The sequence below is a fragment of the Sturnira hondurensis genome, unplaced genomic scaffold, assembly GCF_014824575.4.
Source record: "Sturnira hondurensis isolate 20B ecotype Veracruz unplaced genomic scaffold, ASM1482457v3 Scaffold0024385, whole genome shotgun sequence".
Lineage (NCBI taxonomy): Eukaryota > Metazoa > Chordata > Mammalia > Chiroptera > Phyllostomidae > Sturnira > Sturnira hondurensis.
Window position 1 is genome coordinate 598686 of NW_028097016.1, and position 13370 is coordinate 612055.

General features: G+C 51.7%; 1 protein-coding gene across 1 annotated transcript in view; it reads right to left on the reverse strand.

Annotated features, from left to right (window-relative positions):
* Nucleotides 1-13370, reverse strand: part of MAP6 (microtubule associated protein 6) — a 73387-nt gene that overhangs the window by 15213 nt on the left and 44804 nt on the right. Inside the window, exons 2-3 of the mRNA XM_037038422.1 lie at nt 5386-5599; nt 3126-3322 (exon numbers count right to left, since the gene is read on the reverse strand). Of these exons, the coding sequence (XP_036894317.1) occupies nt 3126-3322; nt 5386-5599 (411 nt within the window). The remainder of the gene's footprint in view (nt 1-3125; nt 3323-5385; nt 5600-13370) is intronic.

Sequence of the window (13370 nt, forward strand, 5' to 3'; positions counted from 1 at the left end):
CGCTCGCAATTAGTATCTGAGAGGCAATCTAAGAGTCAAGCTGCATTACGGAGAGCCCCCGAAAACTGCGGGGCGCAGCTCCTCTCGTGGAGAGCGGCTCAAGCGGCAAAGGCTGGTCCTTCACCTGCTCAGCTGGGCCTTACCGAGGAAATAAGATCAAGAAAGTGGTGTTCGTCTTTAGCATTTATTTATAATTGGAAAAACTGGTTGTTTGTTTGTTTGTTTGTTCGTTCTGAGCAGGCATAGACCACAAGCACGTCACAATCAATTGGCTATACATGAATGTCTTTGTTATTTTCTTACCAACAGCAGGAATGAAATAGCACCGAGAAAAGTGTGCGCTACACATGACATAGACAGTCTGTGGTATGCAACAAAACCCAGGCCACAAAATGGTAATTAGACACTCCTGTCTGCCTCCAAGAGCCAAAAGCACAATGGACCAAGTGGGCACACCGGTGGGGACCACAGAGCTGCAGGAGCCACTGCGCAGCCGCAGCGGGTACTTCGCAGGCCAGCGAGGCAGACAGTAGGGGAGCTTCCGTCCTCGATCTCTTGCCAGGGGAGTTGAGGAGACCATAGGGCAATACGCAAAAATGGGCGGCACAGGCCCTGGCAGCTTGGTCACCTTCAGAAAGGCAGAAATAAACACTGCTTGTGAAACTGAAATCAGTTTCCACCAGTGTGTCTGGGGTACAGAACAAGACTGGCCGAGTTTTATTTGTAAACAGTAGAAATGGAAGGAATTTTCTTGCCAGTGAAGTGACACATTCAAGAGTCAAAGTGAATGGCAAACAAGGTGTTAAAAGCTGGCGATACTGATGGGTTGAAACAGACATTATAAGGTCATCTTAAGGTCATCTCAAGCCTCAAGGTGCAGCAAGGCGGGGAACTTAGTCCCTGGGGCAGCCAGGTGGGTGGTGAGCTCTACAGTTTGGGCAACACAAACCTGAATCAGACACAGATCAAGTCACTTGTATCCTTCTGGTTGTGCTGCTGTGGAGATGGGCTTATTTATACTGGCCTAGGACAGTACAGATGTCTAGGACATTTGTCGAGGACAGACCGGCATCCGACACACAGGTATTCAATAAGTAAAGGTTGAATGAATGGTCCCCTATGCATTGTAGAATTTGATTTACTTTATCTACAGAAAATGTAGAACTACGCTACGGAGAAATCCAAATGGCGGTGAACATCCACGCATCTGAGTGATGCCAAATCTTGAGAGAATGAACAGACACTTGCACATTCCCTGGACAAACTTAAAATCATGTTGACAGAGCGCTCTGGTTAGTGGTAAGACGAGCTAGCGCATAGGTGGAGTCAGAACTGAGACCAGCTCGGTCATTCCCAGACAAGCATCAAAATCTGTGACTCGTAAACACTAACCTCATCCAGATTTTCTACCTCCTTCAACCTCTCCTTCCTCACAGTTCCATACTCGGAGGTGGACAGGAAGGTGGCAGTGGGCCTGGCCGAGGGCTCCATCTTTCGGAGTCCTGTTCTCTTAAGAAATACGGCCCGCATAACACATGCTCATTTAACCCACAAACCACTTCCCCATCAGCTCCAAGGTTACAACCAAACAGCGTAAACAGAAACTTGGCTGCTCCAATGGCCGGAACACAAGAGACCACACGGAGGCTTGCCTTCCCCGAAGTGGGAAGGTCGGAAAGGAACTCGGCGCACTGCACTCGGCACTACGACTATCTCACCACAACCGAAAAGGAAGCCTGAGCAGAGGCTTGGCGTCACACAACCACCCAGCAATTTCCAAGTGCTGGCGACAGTAAGCACTTTGAGGACAGGAGAAACAGAGCACACCGAGAAGTACACACGTCACGGGTTGACGTGTGCCATTTTTTTCTGGCAGGCGTTTTTTGGGGTTCCCTCACGAGCACTGGGTTCTTTCACGACACCTCTTTGACTAATGCCTACACCACAACTCTAGCACAGCTAAGGTGGCACCTGCCACCACGGGAGCCTTTGGCCACACAGACACACAACACATAATTCATCGAGAGCCGCTTTTATTCGTTAGGGAGGTCAAAAATCCTTGCTAATCACTTAGCAGGGAACTTTCCTAGTCTCAGCTAAGCCACAGGTATTTCCCTTAGCCTGGAGCTCAGTGTCCTCTGTCCTCGGAGGAGCAGAGTGAGAACAGTTCAGGAAGGGAGAGTAAACAGTGCCACACTTGTCACTACGGCTCCCTCCTGCCTTGTGTCTCTCAGACACAGGAAAGTCACGTTCGAAACACTATCCCCACACCTTGAAGTGTCTTCCTCAGTCATTTGTAACCAGCCGCTCTGCAAAATCGGCAGCCCCGGGTAGGTCGTCGGCTGAGGGGAAACAGGAACGATCCCTTCATGTTTGTCACCTTCCTGTGATTTCCGGAATGAACCTAAAACACCTAACCTTTACCCTGCCCTAGTCATCAGTGGCCTATCTTCTACTTCACACACAATTTAATGCTCACAGATAAGAAACTAAGTGCAGCCACACACACCTAACAGAAGATTCTATGAAAAAATTACTGAAACTTAACAGACACAACTAATTTTATTAAGGCCAAGGTTTTCTCGTATTTTGTTTTCAAAATATTTCCACAAATGTTGTCAGTTGCTGGAGGCCAGGTTAAGCTTCCATAACACACGACAACTCTCTGAATTTGGGGAACAACACATTCATCTACAGTTCCAAATTGGTCCCTGACTCTGACCTTGGGGAGGACTAGGAGGAGGACAACCTGCAGACATTTCTAAGCACTACCAGGAGATTTCCCCCACAGCCTCACGCCCCTAGGCCCTGCCTGCCTTCCTCACCAGCACGTGGCCTCACCAGCCGCGTGGGCAGGCCCAGCCAGTGAGCCACGCCTCCTGGGCTTCCAGGGGCCCCGGGCACAGACATGGGGACACAGACACGGAGCCACGCAGAGGAGAGCATGCCACACAGCCTTCAAAACAGGCTTCCTCCCTGAAAAGAAATCAAACCAAAGAGCTCCTAGAATACTCAGGACCAAGACAGATGAGAAGCCTCTAATCAATTTTGTGGCCTTTTTTGTTGGTTGGTTAACAAAGAGGGGTGAGAGGAGAAGAATAAAAGGAAAGTGCAGTGACATTTACTCTTTCGCCTCAGCCAGTTTATTGTTCATCTCTTTGCTCTGCTCCTTGTCGTCGGGCTGGGCGGCGCTGGGGCCCTCCGCGCTCTTTTTCTTGGAGGCCCGGCCCAACACCACCTGCTTGTCTTTGGACTTCCTCGGGGGCTTATGGCTCACTGAGGTCTTTTTTGGTTTGGAACTCTGAACACTAGGTTTCTCCACCTGCATGGAGAGACAGACAGACAGACAGCAAATACAGAAACACAAAAGGGGAGGGAGTGGGAGAGAGAATTTAGAGAGAAGACATGAGTAATTCAAGGATAACGGTAACAATGACATTTGACACCACGGGAGCACAGACTATAGAGTGTTCCCACTGGGCTTCTAGGAGGGGTCTACACCCCTGGGCGGGCAGTCATCTGGCGATGCTCCCACTGGTCACACCGGACCCCTGGACCTCTCGCCCTGGACCACCCCGGCAGGGGACTGTGTTATTGTTTGCGCTGCCTGCTTCTCCTTTCTGTGGGGACATCAGAACTTCCTCCTTGCCCTGTGCAAGTCAGGCAGGCGTATGACTGCCTCGCCTTAGTCAGTGAAATGTGAGCAGAAGTGACTCGGGTCACCTCCAGCCAGACTCAGAGTCAGCGCATGCCTCTCAGTGCTCTCTTCCCGTGCCCCAGGGGGGTGCCCCTTCTCCCAGTCCCAGAGCGAAGAGGTGACCAGGAGAGCTGCACGGCACACACGATAGATATGTGTTGTAAGAAATAAACCTTTGCTGGTGTAAGACACAGAGGTTCTGGAGTGGTTCATCACTGCAACGCAAGCCTGCTTTCCTCTGTTTCTGTCTCTGAGATGGTGCACGCACATGGAGAAACGCCCCTGCTGAGGTGTGTGCTCCGGGCAGGAGGCCTTTGTGCTGCCCAGTCACCCTCCTCTTCTCAGGCTGGCTCTCCGGACCTCATTTCCCAGAGGAGTTGCTCCATCCCACTCCACTCTCCCCAACTCCCTCCTTAGCTCTGCCCCCTTCATTTCTGAAGATGGCCTTGCCCTCTCTTTCTCAAGAACTCTGGGGTCACTGGGTGCCATCTCCCAGTATGGCACCACCTCCCATCCATCTCTAGATTTATTTTTCCCAATCTTTCCTCCTTCTTCCCTTTAGTCTTCTCTTGCCCAAAGCCAACCCCATGTCCTAAGTCCTACCTCATCTGTGGAAGAGGGACAGAGATGACAATGGGCCTCGCAGGATGGGTCACTCACTTGCTGACGTCCAGAGGTTTTCACTCACCTCTGACCGGTTCATAAGGCAACCAGTGGGCCTGGTTTGCCCAGGACCGAGAGCTTTTATAGAACATGGAACTTTCACTGCTACAGCTGGATGGGTGCAGGCACACTGGGGCGGCTCCTGTCTGACCTGCCCTCCAGTCCTGACTGCAGAGGAAACCACTGAGGGCAAGACTTTAGGGCAAAAGCATAGAAAAGGCGATGTAGGTTCTCAGCCTTTTTCTGCTGTTATAGATAGAGAGCGGATACCTGCACATTTCCATGACACCTGACCCCAGAGAACAAGCCCGGCACACATGATTCCTGCGTCAGCAGCTGACTCCCCAACATGCTTCTCCCTCTCCTGAGCATACTCTGGGTTGCAAATAAGGTAAAGTAGTGTCGTTAGAGGAAAATCCCTGAGCCCACTGTAAGTTACTTAGTGAGGCAAATCATCCACAAACTGTTTATTGTAGTAACATGTTACTCAAGACACATCTTACAGTGAACACAGCAGGCATGTGTGACTAACTGCTTGTGGGTGGCATTTATCGAGGGAGAGAGTAAGAAAGGGCAGGTGACGTTCAGGGACATAGGGGGTGAGAAAGTGTCCAGTGACTGGAGCTGAGGAGGAGGCAGGGCGGATGGGAAGGAAGCCGGGCAAGGGTGCCCCCAACAGTGGGCAAAAGCACAGCTATTTTATGACAAGGGATTTGAGGCCCAAGTGAGGTTTTTCCGCCACTTTTTTCCTGGGCTTCTCAAAATCAGAAGCTAGTTTTCTGCACATCTGCCAATCTTTAAGCTGTTTTTATTTTAGGTAATGTTCCTTTTACACATTCCTCTTGAATTTAACAATGGTTCCTGTTAAGAAGCCCCCTCTGACTCAGTGTTGCAAAGAGGAGGGATTTCAATCCAACCCTTGGGAGCTGGGCCAGAATCGGCAGCAGCCCCACCCCCACACGCTGTTGCAGCGAACCTCTCCATCCCAGGCTGCGCGGGTGGGCTCCCCACGAGATCTGTCTCACCTTTGGTGGTTCTTTGAAAGGTTCGCTGTAGAGGCTGCGTATTCTTCTGCGTTCAACGAACTTATTGTCAGCTGGTGTTGGCTTACCGGCCTCCCCTTTGAACTGGGCACTGTAGCTGGTCTCATGAACCATCTTATCATCTGGGGGCTTGTACTGGGGCCTGGCTTTGATTGGTTTCACAGGCTTGATGTCCGTCCATGCTCTGAATTCATTCCTGTGAGTCAAAGAAAGCACAGGTGCTATGAAACATCACACGCCTGGAAGCGGTGACCCTCACACGGAGCTGCAAACTCACGATTAGTGCTCGTGGCGCCAGCGACAACGTGGCTGCAGTTGACTGCACTCTGACCTTGGAGTTAAGTGCCAGTGTTTCTGTGCCAAGTTGCTGCAGGTTCCGACCACAGCAGTAGTGACCGGGAGCAGCGCTCCACCTCCTAGCTCCCACCAAGTGGTCAGGGCCAGGCCGTTCTAATCGGTGCACCTTATTTTCCCCATTTTTAAAAATGAGGCTGAAAAACTCAGCCCATCCAGTCAATCATTCATGGGTTGGTATGGAAAGTAATACAAGAATTAATAAATAATGTACAAGAATAAACTGTGTTTTGCATACTCACAACTGTACACCTGCTTTGCCCTGCCCTGTGTAATTGGACACCTGCTGTGTGTGAGGTTAAAGAACTATGAAAGTTAAGTGATATGATGTGTTAGCATCGCGTCAGACAACGTGCCTGCTTTATTGTGGCCAATTGTCAAATACCAGTTGCCTTCGCCACTTTGTCATGATGAAGACCCTTTGCTACCCAGAATCCTTAAGGATAATTCCTCCCTTTGATAGCAGAGGGTTTGCTTCTTATAGTGCTAGAACTTTAACAATCCTAATCACTTTAGATGGAAATCCTTATGAGATGTCTAAACGCTTACAGACCTTAAGTAAACACGTGGTGTGGATATCACGACTAGGACTTGTGTTGATGAGATGTGTATGTGTGGAGTCTTCGTGTGCTTTGCTGTGAATGGCTTTGGTCCCTACCCTGAATGACCCCATCTTCTGCTTTTTCTTAGTGTGTGAGTTTTCTTGCTCACAGCAATCTCTCCCGTGGTTTCTAATGAGTTGATTCTCATCTGTCAGAGGACTGGAGAGTGGATGGTCCACACCATTTAAAACATGGTAAAATCAATGCAGCTGTGGCTGAGGTGAAGGCCACGGGGTTCATCCCCTTTGCTGAGTGCATGAGACTCAGTGCCCAAGCTCTGTGGCACCCAGGGTCTTCATTGGGTCTGATCTCATCTGGGCCACGAGAAACTGTGTTGCAGGAAGGAAAGAGTCCATGTGCGGACATCTGTGGAGTTAGGTGCCTCCAGTGCCTTCTGTCGTCTGCACAGACAGCGCCCTCCTTTGGAGAGCAGAGAGAGTGCCCTGCGCAGGAGGCCACAGGGGTGGGAAACGGTGCTTGGACTGTGGTGGAGGCACACAGGGTCTGTCCAAACACTGCCTCTGACTTGGCCCTTCGCTTCACCAGGCCTTGCTTCCCTCCTTTGTTAAATAAAAGAATTACACCAGACAATGTCCTTAGAGTGTCTTTCTGGCTTTGAGGCTCTCTGAGTCAATGAAGCTGGTTTGCTAACTATGGGCCACTTGACCTCCTGAGGGAAACTGGCTCCTGTCTGAGCAGAGAGACCACCGTTTCTTAAGAGACGTTCCCCCAAGCTCCAGAGTCGCCCTCCCAGGGCAGCTGGGACCTCCACCTCGATGCGCCACCAGCACCTCACACCAGTGTCCTAGAACCAAACTGTGTCGGCTCCCCTGCCAAGTCATCCTCTCTCTCGGGGTCCCTCCTTGCTCAATTTCTCCCATTCATTCACAGAATATTTACTGACTGCTTCTGGCAGGATGCTGAGCTCTTTGAAGCTGAAACTGAGGAAGAGCAGGCCCTGGGCTCTAGGTATGAGAGGCAAAGGGACCCGCGGTTATTCCTGGACAATACAGTGGGAGCCACGGAGGAGGAAGGAGCGAGGAGCACAGAGGAGGAGCTCCTATGCAGCCCCAGAGTGGGGGGCAGGGGTGGGGTTCCGGAGTGGAGTCAGAGAGGCTGACTGGGAGTTGGCCAGGGGAGAGGGGCCAGGAGGTTCCAGGCAGAATGAGGAGAACACTGAGACTTGTGAGAGCCACAGCAGTTTGGGTGGCTGGGTTGAAGCTTGTGCGGAAGGAAGGACATGAGGAGCTGGACAGATCAGGGAGGTCCTATACCAGCTGTGCCAGGGGGATGCTCTGGACTGTGTAACACTGAGGTGGCAAATGGTTTCAAGCCAAGGAGGAGTGTGGCCCGATTGGTTTGGGGGAAGAGTGTGAATGGTGGAGAGAGGGGAGCAGCGAGGCCTGAGATCGTGCCTCGAGGAGGAAAGTGGAGCCCTGAACCAGGACAATGGCAGTGGGGACAGAGTAGGGCACTATTTCAAGAGAGACACGTGGATGGGCAGGACTTGAAAATGGTTGACAGGGAGTTGGCCAGAGGAGGAGGGAGTGGGTTCCAGGCAGAGTGAGGAGAGGGATCTGGGGAGACTCCAGGATGTTGGTCCTGTGGGTGGGGGTACTGCCCACTGCGATGGGGAAACTGGGAGAAGGGGATTTGGGATGAGAACTGAGTCCCTCCTGATTCTGTTAATGGCAGAATCAGTCTGGTATCAGCGCTACTTTTTGATTCTTTCTCTCCTCCCCTCCTCCCTCCTCCACCTTCCGTAGGTCCAACCAGTGACTGAGACCTGACTTTTGAACCATTTCAACTCTATGCAGAGGCTCAGGCCCAGCCCAGGTTACATCCGGGGCTCTGGCCACCACTGCCTGCAGAAAGCTCCAGGCTTCTTCCTTCCGCCCACCCCTCAGGCCCGAAGCCTGGCCTGTTAGATGAGGCCCTGATGCTTGGCCTGGACCTCCCAGGAGCCAAACCAGTAACAGCCCGGCTCTGAAGTGTGTAATGGCGGAAACGTGGGCTCTCTGATCTGATCTTTGCCTGCTTCCAGAATTAGGACTGAGCTGGGCAGACACTGGCCTTGAACACTGTTTCTGGGTCACCTCTCCCAGGCTGCCAACCTCTGCAAGTGTCTCACTGTGCGAATTTTTCATGGGGTTTGTCCTCGGGAAAAGCTTTGTAACCCCTGATCCTGAGCATCTTTGGCACATCATCTTCACATGACACTGTGTTAATGAGTCCCATTAACACCATGATAAGGTCACTAATTATGACAGACTGTTAGGTTTAAACCCAAAATCTGTTACTTAGAACTGTCTTTGAACTTTCCACAACACTTTCCCCAGCCATATGTAACAATTATTTCATATGTCAACCTCCATATGTCATAAAAACAGAATTAGCTACTATTCATTTAATCACATTTTACCAGCTGGTGGGTGGGTTGGGTTTTTGTTTTGTTGTTGTTGTTTTGTATATATATTCTCTATAGTGCTTGCAACAACTTTGAAAGGAAGTAGTACTGTATCCCTTTTACGAAAGACAGTAACCACGGCTCAGAGAGGTTAAGTAGCCTGCATAAGGCCACAGAGCTAGTAAACAGCAGAGCTGAAATCTGAGCCCAGGCCACGCCCCTGCCCTCACTGAGGGGTGTGGCCTGCTTCCCGCAGCACTGTGGAGGGCTCCTAGGGCACAGACCTGACTCTGTGACCTCGACCTCGACCTCAGAGCTGCTCCAGCTTTGAGAAGCCCCACCCACAGCAGTATAGGCCACACCCTGAGGTCAGTCATATGCGGTTCCTCTTGCCACAAGTTCACGGTCCCCTGTAGCCACGAACTTTCTTCTGTACCAAATTTCAGCTTGATCATTCATTCATTCATTTACCCATTTGATATTTGCCAAGCACCAGCCATCAGTGTGGCACGTGGCCCCCAGGGAGGAGTAAGCCCGGTTGAGGTGTCTATAGTTTGGTGGGTCAGGATCTGTCCATGTGCAACCCTAAGCAAATGGACAGAGTTCAGAAAGAAAGAGAAAAGGATCTTTAATTCTGAAGAGGGGAGTGAGGAAGGGGACACTGGGAAATACAGGCAGAGCAGGAGGTGAAGGGAATTCAGGAGCAGCCTGCTCAGGGTGCCGGAGGGTGAGGTTCTTGGAGGGACGTAGGATCACGGGGCCAGGTAGGCGCTGAGGTCACGCTGTCCTCCTCCTCTCAGACTGCCCCAATTCAAATCATCCTTCATGGCCCAGCTCGGGGCTTTCCTCTGCCAGGAACCCCTCCTGGATTTCTCAGCCCAAAGTTTCCTGTCTCTTAGCTCCTGGACCCTTTACGGTAGTTTCCAACTTTGTGGTGACCTGTGCAGCTTCGTGCTGTTCTTTAATGCTTTCCTGAGTTCACTTTGTCTCTCTAGTAAGTATCTAAATAAGATACTTACTAGAAAATTCATGAGAGAACCCTACCTTCAAGTCCAATCTCATTTGCATGGCTGCAAAGGGATGTCCTTTAACCTGTCCTGTGTCAGACTGCAGGTTAGGGGCAGAGCTGAGCTAGGACCTCGGGCCCCGCCTGTCCCGCCAGGGCCCTTCCCTCACCCAAGCCACACTCTGTATCTTTGTTCCATTCTTCATACGATGAAAGGGCTTGGCATTGAGAGAGCACTTAATAAAAGCAGCTATTATTTTATTTTATTTCTGGTCAGCTCACGGCCCTCCTCCTGAGCCCTTCCTGCCCTTCCCCACCTGGGGCAGGTGCTTGCCCCTCGGAGACATGAAGACACACTGCACGTGCTTCTGTTCCTGCACCACTCGTAATGAACAACACGGTGGTGTGCTCACAAGCCTGTCTCCTGTTCTAGACAGAGCTGCCTGTTCTAGACAGAGCTCAGCAGGGCCTGAGCTCTCTGTCTCCGTGTTTCCCTGGGGCGCTGCACAGCGCAGCACAGAACACTCCAGAAACATCTGGAGAGTTAGAAAAAAACAAGGATTCTGCTCTACTTCAGACAGTACTTCTGACCACTGCTCATGCTTGGGGCTTTTCTCATTGCTAAAACCACCGCCAACCCCCATGAGCCCTGAGTCACTACGTCCCTGTGGGGACGAGTTCCCCCTGCTAAAGCGAATGTTGGGAGTCTGCCAAGCTTTCAGAAACTCCATTTCCTTAGATTAACAGGAGGCAGCCCAGGGCCGCTGCGGAGTGAAGCTGCCCTGGTAGTGAAGGGCTGGGGGGCAGGAAGGAGCACCTGAGCATCAGGGGCAGGTAAGGAGAGGAAAACGTAATTTAACACCTACCCGCACCTTCTTTAAGCTCATGGCAACTCAAGGCAGCTTTGGCTCCCGGTAGCAATCACAAGAGATTGCCTTCCTTTTGCCAGTTTGGGTGCACACCATGGTGAGGCTCTGGGCACACTAGGGAAGCCCCACCTGTTAGCTGTGCCCCTGGCACCCCAGGGCGCCTGCCACAGCTTCTCTTGTGTCATGAAGTGAGGGGGACAGGGTGATCTTCAACTGCGTTGCCAAGGGCCCACTGTCCCTTCCGCAGAGGATCCATGGGTGGAACTCTGTCATGAGGTTTGATGCACGGTGTAGCTCCAACACACTCCCTGCAGGGGCAGAGGAGAGTTTGGGACGATGATGTCCCTTTGTGAATGGTAAACTGGGGCTCAGTGACCCCTCTGGCAGCTTGTTTGTGCTGGGAAAATCTATAAGGAGAAGCCTGGGCCAATCACCTGCTTCCCTCCACACCCAGGAAAGACAGCGAGGTTCAGGGTGAACCATCTCCTAGAGACGTGGTGGACAAGATGCTCCTGGCCTGTTCCCTTGGGACTTTTAAACAGCTGCACGGTCACGGTCAGAGCAGCTGCTAGAGCAGGACTTTAGGATTTTGTTGACCAGGCAAAGTTTTTAAAGGAGCCAACACATACTCTGCCTTCATCTCCTCCTGCCCAGTCCCTCTGCCCCACCTCACCTGGGGTCTCGATACCTTCTCTGCTGGACCATGGCCTCAGGATCCCAGCGTCAGGATCCTGGTCCCACTCTCCTCACTGTGACTGTTCTGGCACCGGCTGCAGGAGAAATGTCCCTCCGGCTCTGCTGTGAGCACGCTGCTCCCTGACTAAAACGCCTCAGCAAAGCTCTATTTCCTACAGGACTGGGTCCAAACTAAGGTTCCTTTTAGTTCCACATGTTATGTGTGATGTAGCTCTAAATGACCTTTCCAGCCTATTTCTTTATTCTCATTAGTCATTCATTCACATCGTCATTGTGAGCATTTCCTGTGTGCCAGGCCCTGCACAAAGCTCTTTAATGCATTACCCATGTGCTCCCCACAACTACCCTGCGCCATAGGAACTGTCAACAACTTCACCAATGAGAACCCCATGCCGTCCTTCCCTGAACACAGACTGTACTTTCCTACCACTGTGTCTGCCCACGCTGTTCCCATTCCTGGCACGCTCTTCTCTCCACACCTCCAGCCACTGAAACACTACACGACCATCTGTGCCGGGCTCAAGTGCTCTCTGCTCCTGGGAGCCTTCCCCACCCCACCTCTGAGTCAAGCTCGTCCTGTGTTTCCACCTCTGCACCACTCACCATGCTTTATCTTAGGCTACCCGCATGGATTTCGTCCTTCCCTTCCAGACTGCAGTAGCTGGGGGTCAGGACTGTCCTTTGACATCTGTGCAAGCCCCACCACCATGCCTAGGACTGGAATTCACAATCAGCCCCACCTAAGCCATGTGAATGGTTAAGCAGGAAGTCCCTGGGCTGCCCCAGCCTGGGAGGGGCATGAAGGTTGCTGCTACACAAGCATCTCATGGCATCTGGCAACTATGTCACTTTCTCACAATATGTCTTCGTATTCGTTTGACACCCCTCCCTTAGATGGGCCTTAATTGGCCCCCTCTTGAATGTGATTGAATTCGCTTTCAAAGAACAGAATGTGGTGGAGGAGACAGTATGCAGCTTCCGAGACTGGACCAGTAAAGGCCTCGCAGCCTCCTTTTCTCCCTCTCTTATACCACTCACTGCGGGACAGGGAGCTGCCGTGCTCACTGCTCACTGGAGCAGCCCCTACGGAGCAGTCCCTTTGGCAGGGACCTGAGGCCTCCTGCCTGAAAGCCATGTGAGTGGCCTGTCCTCCGTGCAGGTCCTCAGCCCCAGACAAGCGTTCAGATGACCTTATAAGAGACCCTGAGCTGGGACCACCCAGCTAAGCCGTTCCTGGATTCTGACCCTCAGAAACCACGTGGAATAATAATAGTTGGTTTAAGCCACTAAGTTTTACAATAATTTGTTATACAGCAATAGATTCTAATACAGACCCCAATCAGAGATTATTTTTTCCCATCAAAAAGAGTTTAAAACCCCCAGGCTTCATGTCAGCAAGGCCAAAGCTCTGGTGTGAGCAGAGCACAGGAAGTTCAAGTTCCCAGCAGATCTGCAGCGTCCAGTCAGCTGCGCGGGTCATGCTCTGGTCATCAGAAACTGAGGGTGAACATTTCGCAGCCTCCACTAGAAGGTAGCAAAGCCTCCGATTGCAGCACAGATGGTACCAGTGCACCTACCTTGGGGCGGGGCCGGCTCAGAAGCAGAAATGGGGAAAGACAGGCACTCATGGGAGAAAACGACGACTCGGGGCACACAGCAGAGACGGGGTTGGGCAAGCGCAGGTGGAGGTTAATGAGGGGAGGGGAGGCACAGACTCCGAGCCAGGGGAGAGCTGGTGGTTCGCTGGAGGGGGCACAGGAGATAGGCTCGGCCCAGGCTCTAGGCTTCAGGCCACTCCTGCACCTGTTCTGAGCTGCATTGAGCTCATTTGGAAAAGACAGACTCAAGGCCTCCAAAGAGGAGTAGACGTTTGCATCAGAATTACAAAGTCCATAGTGGACAACTGTATATTAACGTGTTTGGTTTTCATTACAGAGCTGTTTGTTCAAGAAAATGACTATCTTTTCTGCCCCAGGCACAGGGGATAGAGATGCAGTGGGAAGAGGCAGGGACAGCTCCTGCCTCCGGGGCCT